This window comes from Neodiprion virginianus, chromosome 5, assembly GCF_021901495.1.
Source record: "Neodiprion virginianus isolate iyNeoVirg1 chromosome 5, iyNeoVirg1.1, whole genome shotgun sequence".
Taxonomy (NCBI): Eukaryota; Metazoa; Arthropoda; class Insecta; order Hymenoptera; family Diprionidae; genus Neodiprion; species Neodiprion virginianus.
In genome coordinates this window covers 15,636,266-15,647,310 of record NC_060881.1, presented here as the reverse complement: position 1 = coordinate 15,647,310, position 11,045 = coordinate 15,636,266, and the positions used below count along the sequence as shown (strand labels likewise).

General features: G+C 36.5%; 1 protein-coding gene across 4 annotated transcripts in view; it reads left to right on the top strand.

The window, feature by feature from the left end:
- Nucleotides 1-2,116: 2,116 nt before the first annotated feature.
- The window catches only part of LOC124306077 (zinc finger protein interacting with ribonucleoprotein K-like), a 139,979-nt gene continuing 131,050 nt past the window's right edge, over nucleotides 2,117-11,045 (top strand). For all 4 annotated transcript variants that reach the window (XM_046766224.1, XM_046766225.1, XM_046766223.1 and 1 more), the window contains exons 1-2: nucleotides 2,117-2,652; nucleotides 3,053-3,611. In XM_046766224.1, the coding sequence (XP_046622180.1) occupies nucleotides 2,530-2,652; nucleotides 3,053-3,611 (682 nt within the window). In that variant the 5' untranslated portion in view covers nucleotides 2,117-2,529. The remainder of the gene's footprint in view (nucleotides 2,653-3,052; nucleotides 3,612-11,045) is intronic.

The window sequence follows — 11,045 nt, the reverse complement described above, 5'->3', positions numbered from 1 at the left end:
AGCAATGAGTGTAGCTCTTAGCTCCGAATGCGCAAATGGCATTGTTGAGTGTTATGTTATAATTGGATATAATGGTGTTGATATAATAATAATATGTAATAATGTACAATAATATTATAGCTCTTTGGAGTCCGAAGATGTCGTAACTCTGGTTAATGAATTTCAGTTATTTCCATCTAGGAATATTTCAAATAGTTAGACCGTTGTTTTGATACCTTCTGGTTACAAGATTCTCATACTTCAAGTTCGGTTAGCTGATAAAAGTGACATATAATAATGATAATCGATAAAATATACGGACGTTCCGGTCGGATGTTACAATTTGGTGATCCAAAACTTTTTTGCGATTTGATTTGGTGATAAAAAACTGATTGTGCGTCTAGCTGTACTTTCGTCAACGAATTCCAGCTGCTAACTTTTTGAATTTTCAGGGACTACTGCTCCAACGTCACAGCACCACGAGGACAGCGTCCCATCATTCGGAATCAATTCGAAGAAGATCGTCCCCAGGGGATAACGATTGGTGAATTAGCGATTGAACTATTAGAACTGGTGTAACGATTTTCTGTCAGATCCATCGACGAAACTCGAATAATATCCGAAAACGTCTTGTTACAGTTTTTGTTGCCGACAGCCGCTAGTTCACATTACCTTAGGCATTTTTACTGATAGGATTTTGTAGTTGGGGATTTTACATAAGTGCAAAAGAGAGTTTTTCAAGAAATAAAAAATATTTATAACAAACAAATTACTACAGTTTTTCTCTGTCGCTGTACGAGTTTTCTTTCGCAATCTAATTATTGTACAGATTGTCAATGTTTTATCGAATACTACAGATTTTTGAGCAAAGAGGATTAGGTATAGTGGAAGGTGCTATAAGGCGCCCATGTATAATTTCGTAGCAAGTTTCGCAGCGCCTCTGGTGAGTTGGGGGACGAGTCAGTAACCCGCCGTTCTATTTCCCTCTCTAACGATCTAGTAGTCATCACAGATAAAAGACACGTAATATTTCAAATGCCATAAAATAAATAAGGTTGCTGCGTCAACCGGTATTACTGTAAAAACAGTCTTGTTTCGGATGTTAAACTGAAAACATTCACTTGCATTAAAAGCAGTTTTTTTCAACATTTAATTTTCGCCTTTGATTGATTTGCTAACTAAGCTCACGAACCCACATGTTATTTTGAAACGCGAGTCCGTTTCAATATCTACGTTATTTACACTATCTACAGTTTTGGTATTTACAATATTTACAGAATTAATCTTTTCTTCTTATTAATCTCTATTTATTCTTATTTTTTTTTGGCTCTAAATTTTTTAATTTTTTTATCTCTGCTGAGCATGAGCCGCAGTCTATATTTTGCTTTCTTCTTTCAATTCTCGTCGCAAGAACCTAGCTTCTGAATGAGATTTGACCCATATGCAATTCATGTTTCATCAGGTTTTTCAACACCAGCAAATGATAGCCATTTTGCACGTCTGTATTGTACACAAAATAGATTACTAAAGCAGTACATACTGCTGTATTAAAAAACAAAGCGCGATCGAGTGAACTGGAGTAGGTTATGTCATTCGTCGTTGAATACTTACATTTTCGGATCTCGCGGAGTATAAAAATATGTGTGACGTGGGTACATACGGGAGTTTTTCTTGCAGCCCTGCACCCCACATTCGTGTACCATTTTTGGCAGGTATGATGAACACGTTTTCACTCAACACTTTAATATATTGTAGCGAGTGTCATTCGACAGATCCGTATGGTTTATCTGCAAGATCACCTGTTCCACAGAAACATGCATCAACCTTGCATAATTCGGCCGCAAAGTGCTGCCGACCATGGTCTTGCATGATCGGATGCTACATGAGATGCTACCTGGCTTGCTCAGCACATTGAAAACACCAACATCCACACCAACACGTATTCGCCTGTAGTATATGCTTTTATACTCACACTCACTCGCGAACCTTCCGCTCTACCTAATCCTCCTTGTTTCCGAGTTTGTAATATTTAAGAGATTTTTGAATACTGATATAGTGATGTGTTTTACTTGGCACTTGGCAACAGTGACTGTCAGCTAATTTCGGAACGCACCGCAAGTCTTTGTCGTGTAAACATAGCCCAAATCTTCATGATGTCGTTAGAAACTCGCTTCCGGATCGACGGTATTTCAAGTGCAGCTGTAATTATGAAATATACTACGTTGTCCTATGCCATTGTTTAAATAATTGTCTGTGACTGTCGTTACAACGAATATAGTTGAAAGAAAAAATTCATTCGCTAATCGTGAGTAGCAAAATGGATAGTTGGCGTGGTCCAGGAACGGTGAGAGCACCAGCAGCGTCTCCGATCGTCTTTTGTTTACAACAGGATTTTCAACGTGTTTGCCTGTTCTAACCGCAAATAATGCGGTTTCCTATGACAGTTTGACAGTTCTCTGGGTGATATAATAACGACTTAAATATCGCTTCAGTTCAACAAATTCTCTGCCATCGTCCAACGTCGAGACTAAGGACTTGATTTGAATAATAATGTCTGGTGCTGATTTGTGTCGACTCTGTGCCGAAGCTAAGGACAAGCTTATTGGTATTTACGACGCTGAAGGTCAGAAGTTGGGAATCGAGTTGAAGATATTGAAGTGTCTTCAAATTCAGGTACTTTGTAGTTAAATTCTACTTAGATAAAGCTGAAGTTAGTAACGTCAATGTAACATGTAAGAATGGGGAAAACAACACTATTTTCCAATTGAAGATACACTTTCCATTTGTCAAGTTATAAAAATTACAGTATATTTTGCTTTACTCTCGTTCGCAGAATTTCAAAGTATCCTAAAGTTGCTGTTATTGGTTTTTCCTGGCATGCGTTGTTGCAATAACATTACTAACTTCGATACTATGTATTTCGGCTATCCTCGATAATGTGAAACAAAAAAGCCAAGTGTTGAGGGAAAAAGCAAAGCAATGTTAAAAGTAAAAGTAGAATCAAATTACTTACATTTTTTTTTTCAATACCCATTCCCTGTTTGCCATGTTCCGACATGACTTATTTTCGCAGGTTGTGATCAACGACAGCCTACCGCTTGCGGTGTGCTTAGACTGTTGCGTGCAGCTTGATCAGTGCAGTGATTTTTTTGAAAAAACTAATCAGGCGCAAAGTTCACTCCGCAATTTGATTACCGAGACAAAACCAAGTGTGCAAATGGGGCGCGTCGATTTGAATTATGTCGAAAAGACTATGGGTTTTCCAAAGGAAGAGCAAAGTCAAGAAGAAGGGATGCTAGAGTGCCAATTGTCAGAGAATTACATTGACGATTCAGTCATGTACTTTAATGACGAGCAAAACATTGTTACTGATAATGATGACAATGGTGATAGTAGTAATGGGCATGCAAAATATAATTCTGAGGAGATGTTGGAATCTGTTAAACATCAGATTGGCTGCGGGGTTGAATCGAAAAAAAAATCAAACAAACAAACAAAGAAGAGAACAAAGCGCAAAGCACAGATGCAAAAACTTGAAGTACTTGAATTAGGTATTACCTCTGATTTAGAAGAGAAATGTATGGATTTGAACACCAAAGTCAAGATCAAGATACCTGATAACTACATGACAGGTATGAATGCAGAACTTTTCCTCGATGCTGAAACTTGAAGAGGTTTTAAAATTGATAACGAATAAGTATTTTTTGATAATTTTGTTGCAAGCTGGTCACATACTGAGTTTTTGTCAAATTATTACATCCATACGTGTTTACCCTAAACTTGCAAAAGAAAAAGATACTAATATCATGGAAAAGAACGTGCATTTTTTTTTTTTTTTTTTTTAACCATTCCAGAACTGAAAAATTCAGTAGCCTTGTTCAATTTCAACTCTCTGTGGGAGCTTTTTGTTAATGGAATCTGTCAGCACAGTACGACACAGTGTCTGACATGGTGCGTTCCAAAAACAGCAAGTTACACTCAGTTGACACAGCTCAAAAGCTGTTTCAACAGCACCCCTACACTGTGCCGGAGTGCATTTGGCTATAACACTCTGTCGCTTTGTGTCAGCTTGAAGGAAAGCGTCCAATCTCTTATTTAGTTTGGTAAACTATTTATTACAAATTCAGAGAAACAGATATTTTTCTCTTTCTGTGGTAAATTCAATAATACTATTTGTTGATTAAAATCATTATCAGTGTAGTTTTGGAAAATCAAATATTTAGCAATGCCAATTTGATATAGAATAAAACTGATGTAGTGAGATAGTAGAGAATGGTCTTCTGAATAAAATAACTCATCAAAGAGTGAATTCCAATCAACATACTGGACATCTCATCGTTTTACAGTGAATCAAAATGAAAAACCGTTATCTGAGCACTTATTTATAATATTTTTTTTTTATCGGTTGCATGTTCGAGGTAATCGTAGCTCACGATTGTAATACTCTAATAAACATCTGCGACCATCTCATAATAAAATTGCCGAAAGAGTATTTATTTTCAACTACCAAACTTGTTTAACAAGTCCTGCAAGTCAGTGATTTACACAGATGCAAGACCTCATTAAAATTTGTACTGAATATGTAGAAATAGTTCCTTAAAGTTAAATTTTCTGGGCATCTACTGTGTGAAACAACGTGGAAAACTTAGAAGGTTGAAGTTTGTAATGTTATATGCCCATTAATTTAACAATGCACTTTTAGCCATTTATAAATACCAATTTCAGGTTGATAATTAATTATGTTTCCTCAAGTTCTGTAACTCTTATGAGATTCTCGTAGATACATAAATCAGCATAGGGTTCTGAATCTGAAGATTGTAAAGATCAAGGAAGCGTCAGGGAATTCTGGAAATTTGAACTAGTATTGCCAGTTTAGGTATTTAACGAATAAAGCTTCGAACAAATCGTTAGCAAAAACATGTCTATGATTTGTTTGATAGTTATGGAGACCTGAACGTGGCAGAGAAATTATTCTTAGAATTTGGCTGTCGTCCACAAGGGTAACTTTATTCTGTCTCCTTCCATAACGTCACTCAATTCTCTGAATCATTTAAAATCTCACGAATCCCTGACTTCCCGGATTTTGTTGACGAGTGGCCACCTTTTATACCGAGAGGAAATGGTGAAAGTTAGCAGGTTGAGAGATTGATTGCGCATGCATAAGATAATTGAACTTTATTGGTCAGCGATAATATTCTCGCCCGTATCTACGAAGCCAACTTACTCGAGACGGTTGCTGCATAAGAGCTGCCAAAATCTTTTGCATCCAGTGGCAAATTGAGATTGTGTGGTTATGATTACTTATAGTAGTCATCAGTCAACGGTCAAACAACAATAAAAGTATTATTTTTCATTCTTCAGTCTGCTTATCAAGATCAGTCAAGCTGGTACCCGCTCCATAGGGAAACAAACTTCTATTGACAGCAAAATTTTGTGCTATTAATATGTAATTTTTTTGCCCAATACGCGATTTTTGTGCTCAAACTGTATAGTTGGAATCATCAATTTCCGGAGGGGTTTCAGTTGTACCGAACCCAGCACCCCGATGACTGAACACATTACCTAATCGAAGTGAAAGGCGCACTGTGCTTTTTATGTGCTCTCTGAAAACCCGTCAGCCAAGTTCGAAAAACCGTTCCTTGCGGCCGAAAGCACCCCCGACAGCTCACCGAACATCCCCGGAATGCGACACGTAACGGAATCAAAGTAGAGTGCGTTCCAGGAATATATGCTTCTTACGAGCTCTACGAAAACCCCACAGTCCAGTCCGAAACAGTTATATCAAGCTGGAACCGCCACATTCGAAAATCGATATATCTCCTATAGAATAATTGAGGGCTAAATAAAGGCTACTTGAATGCTCTATTTTCAAGATAAATGCTCCGCGCTTTTTGAAAAGAACCTGTGGCGGTGCCACCTCGAGATAAACCTGGAATCGCCATGCCGAAAACAACTGTATCGAAAAACAATTTTCGAACAAGTGTTCTCGCCAGAATTAAACGCTCATTAAAGGCTCTAGGAGTCCATTAATGAAACATTTTTTGAAAGCCACCGTTAGGCGAGACCCCCGCTCCCCGAATTCTAAAAGCCGCCGTAGCTGTTTGACAAAGTTAGAGTTCCAAGAAGCGTCAAAATGACTTCGGAATTTAAGGCTCTCGATGCATTGCCCGTGCGAATTGAATGCTCCACCCTCGGGGGGGGGGGCTACTGCCAAACTCGAAAAAATTATGTAATTCATTGGTGGAACAAGTTACACGGTTCCAAGAGGCGTCAAAATAACTCTGGAATGGAAGGCTCTCAATATACTGCCTATGCGAATTATAAATGCCCATCCCCAAAGGGGGAACCACCCTCGAACTCGACAGGTATCAAATTACTCTGGAATTAAGGGGTTAGGTGGGTTTCAAAATTTCAAAAAATCGAATTTTTTTTTTTTTGCTTTGCTTATAATTGAATATGTTGAGAATATTCCTTTAAAATTTCAAAACGATCCGAGTCATATTCCAAGAGATATAGCCTTTGGATGTTTCACCCATCAGGCTATAACCGAGCGTGACGCAGGTATATGAAGGCAGGTATATCGAGGCAGCTGCTTAGCTATTGTTCGTTTATTTTTGTGATGCGAATACTAGGCTTAGGACTTGCCGGATGTAAAAAATTCTGTGGTTTGATGGATATAAGTTCCTAATTCTTGAATGCATCAACGTACAATTTTTATGTTGATAAAATACATGAGTGCGTCATAACTGTTGCCGAATCAATTTTGTTGTCTGCTGCAAATCAAGAAAAAAATTAACGTGTGATGAAAATAATGTTGAAGATACGACAGATGTTACCGTGTCAGGTGATGGCACGTAGAAAAACGTGGGTTTGCATCATTATATGGTGTAAGTACGATTATTTACATGTTATTTGAATGTAAATCTTCAATCGCGTTTTTCTCGAAACTACATTTTTGAAATCGGTAGTCACGATTTCTGGAAAACATATGAACCGATCTCTTTCAAATTTTGCATACTTCTTCAAAATAACATTATCTCGTGCTTGAACCAAGGAATTTTTTTTTTCTATTCCAAGTAATTTTTCAAGGCCATGAAGGGTGCAAATTTTACTCAAAATAAGGGTTTTTTGTTTTCAACGCCGCCAAAAATGTAATTTTTTTTTTTTTTTTTTCCTTCGTCCAAGCATGAGTTTTAAGCATCTACTAACAGAAAATTTTTGGTTTTTGCATTTCAGATGAATCTGTCATGAGTTATCCTGACTACGCCGAGAGAACTTTTTTTTGAGGGGTCATAGCAGACGACGTGTCCACGCCTTAATTTTCAATATTTTTCAATGAAAATTTCACAAACTACTTATAAAATATGTATCTTTTATGTGTTAAATTGATGGAATGAAATATTCTTTTGATTAAATAAACAAAATTCATAAAAATGTACCTATTTTGAGCTTTTGAAACCCACCTAACCCCTTAAAGGCTCCCAAACACGGCTGGTGCGAATTAAATACTCCACCCGCAACGAGGTGATCCACCCTCGGATTCAAATTTTCTTAGGATAATTCGCAAATTATTCTTTATTAATTGAGCATTTTTACGAAAACTAGCAATTCCGACTTTCACATTACTAATTTTTTAAATTATTAGCAATTCATTTTTTATTAAATGTCTATTTCTATACAAATTTGCAATTTCCCATCTCGCATTACTCATTTTGTGAATAATTGGCAAAATATTCCTCATTAATCGACCAGTTTTCAGAAAAATTAGTAATAGACTTTCCAATAAGTAGAATGATTGAAAAAAATTTCATTTGTTCTTGACTGATTGATGAATTCTCTGAAAAAGGGAGATTCAACGTAAGCAATTTATTACTCACAATTTGATTCAAAATTGATTAATTTGAATCACATTTTCAAAATATTGAAAATCTTCAATGGTGTAAATATTAATAATAATTCATCGATAATTGTACGCACAACTAATATCGATTCGACGAATCACTTCAATTCTATGGAACTATATTTACAATTTGTAGACAATTGATAATATATATTCAAAATGTGCCTGAAATGACCATAATTGCCGATTTCTGATGTAGAAAAAAGCGAAACATATTGGTGCAACAAATTTGTGAGCGATAAGCAATTTTCAAAAGTATCGACACCTATTCCAATAACACTGCATACCGATGCACCAGGATACTCTTATGGACAGAACCAGGAATCAATCAATATAAATCTGTTTTGATGAGTAAGAATGCTAAATTAAATAAATGACTACCAACCTTTAACTCCTACAAAAAAAAACAACTGGAAGATTGACATTGTCTACCGTCACTAAAAAGAACACAGTTTCCGCCAATTGTTATTGTGAAATAGACTACATCTTATTACACCTACTTAACTCAAAAGGTAAATAACATCAAAAAACATCCTTATCATAATTATTCATAAGGTTCTTACTATCAACAATGTTTATTGTCTCTGGGAATGTTACTTCTGCAATATTTATGTCCGATTACTATTAGTACCATTGTTAATTTTTTAAGTCCTATTTTCCTTTTGTTTGTTTTTTTGACAGTTTTTAAATAAATCGTTCTGAGGAGGGCCCATATCCGGGTCGAAACGTTAACTAAAATTACGTTTTCTTAATTGACCGATCACCAATAACATAATATATATATATATATATATAAATCTGTTTTGTTAGATGGTGAATTGTATTTGTGTTTCGTGGTTACTAATGGCAGTCAAGTAGCTTTTCGAAACACGCTGACTTCCTCCGTCCGACAGTTACACCGTTTTTTCGAGTTCGTGGGTGGTTCCCCCCTTTACGGGCGGAGTATTTAATACACACAGGCGGTGATCGGGAGCCTTTAATTCTGGAGTAGTTTTGACACCTCTGGGAACCGTGTAACGTGTTCCATTAAAGAGTCACACCGATTTTCCGAGTTCGGGGGTGGTTTTCCCCCTTGGGGGTGGAGCATTTGATTCGCGTGGGCAGTGTATCGAGAGCCTTTAATTCGAGAACGACTTTGGCGCCTTTCGGAACCACCTCCGTAAAGCTGACCCCCCCCCCCCACTTGCTCAACAAAACTTGAAAAATTCATAAGTTAAAGAGCTATTTATGAGCTCTGCAATGCCGTAACCGTAAATTTTTGAGCTCATCTCTGTTACGAGAAGATCAATTTTAAAACGGTGAGGAGGGGGGGGGGGTTTACTGGAAAACTAGCCCACCCAGGGTAAAAAGTAAAACTTTATTAATTATTTTGACCACGTGAGTTTTAGGAGCTAATTAGGAGCTCCTGATATACGTTGTAAATAATGTCATAGAACAACCTCTATGGATATATTCACGTCCAATCGCGACGATAAAACAAAAAAAAATTATAATTAAAAATGATGAGTGCTGGCATGTTTTTAAGAGGTTCAAGAGATTTAAGAGCTTTTGAATACCGGTGGTGACAATTTTTAATTTTCAACCCTTAGTGACAAACAGAAAAAAAACTTCCCTTAAAATTCATCGCAGCTAATTCTTTTTATTTAGGTTATGCATAATTTGATTTTTGAGTCGCAATTACTTCAGCTGACATACCGATTGAAGTATTGTTAGGGTACGTCAAGTTTTATATCTTCTACACCTTACTTAATTTTTTACCGCCTGCTCATATTCGTTGCCAATGAACATGGAAACCAGATTTTCCTCTGGATTTGAATAAATCATCCACCTCATGAGTGTATGTACAAATTGATTTAATGTTCGTTCGTATTTTGTTTAAATACGAATAAAATGGCCGTTTTATTTTCAAGGATTACACATATATTCACTCATTGTCATCATACTAGCTGCTGAAGAAGTGGGTGAATTCTGGGAACTTACATCTCGGTAACCAATTATTCAATTCGTTGTTTTTTTCTTGTTTATTTAAAAGTGTATAGGTTGAGCATCATTTGTATATAATCGATTAATTGGAAGGATTGTTATTGACAGTAAATTTCGCTCGGTGACATGTCATGAATCGTAGGAACTGCAAGACATGTTACCTAGCGAAATGGTTGACGTTTTTGTCAATAGTAATGCTTCTCATCAATAGATTCTGATGAAAATTTAAAAAAATTTAAATTAAGCCCAATCTACATACTTTTCAATAAAATGAATCCCAATCGAATTGAATGATCGGTTGTCAAGATATAAATTCCTAAAATTCATCTACTTTCCCAGCGGTCAACTCGTACATATGATTTTCGATCTTTCAATAACGGCAGGACACGCTTGAATATGCCGATCCACCTCATACAGCGTTGAAAACAAAACATAAAATCGAATCATGCATATCCTGTTAGCTCAAAAAGAATTTGCTGCGATGAATTTTAAGGGTTGTTCTCTGATGATCGAAAAAAAATCGGAGCAGGGCGAGGTTGGGGGGGAGTAGCTTAAAAATCGAATCATGCACACCCTGTAAACTCTCAAATCACTCAATATTTTGCTGAAAAAATAATTCGCTGCGATAAATTACAAGGATAGTTTTCTGATGATCGAAAACAAATCTGAGCATGGCCAGGTCGGGGGGGGGGGGGATAGCTCAAAAATCAAATTATGCATATCCTATTAGCTGTTAAATCGCTGAACGTCTTGCCGTAAAACAGAATTTCCTGCGATGAATTTAAGGGTAGTTTTTTGCTGTTTGTCACCATGGGTTGAAAATAAAACTTGTCACCACCGGTATTCAAAAGCTCTTAAATGACTCAACATATCAGTACTCATCATTTTTAATTTTTTGTTTTTCTCTTTGCGATTGGGCGTGTATATATCTATAGAGTTTGGTTCTACGACATTATTTCCAACGTACATCAGGGCCTTCTAATTAGCTTCTAACTCTTACCTGGTTAAAATAATTAAAAAAGATTTTTTTTACCCTGGGCGGGCTAGTTTTCCGGTAAGCTGTCCACCGCCCCACTTTTTAAAATTGATTTTTTCGTAACAGAGACGAGCTCGAAAATCGCAGTTTATGGCACTGCAGAGCTCATAAATAGCTCTTTAATCTATGATTTTTTCAAATTGTTTT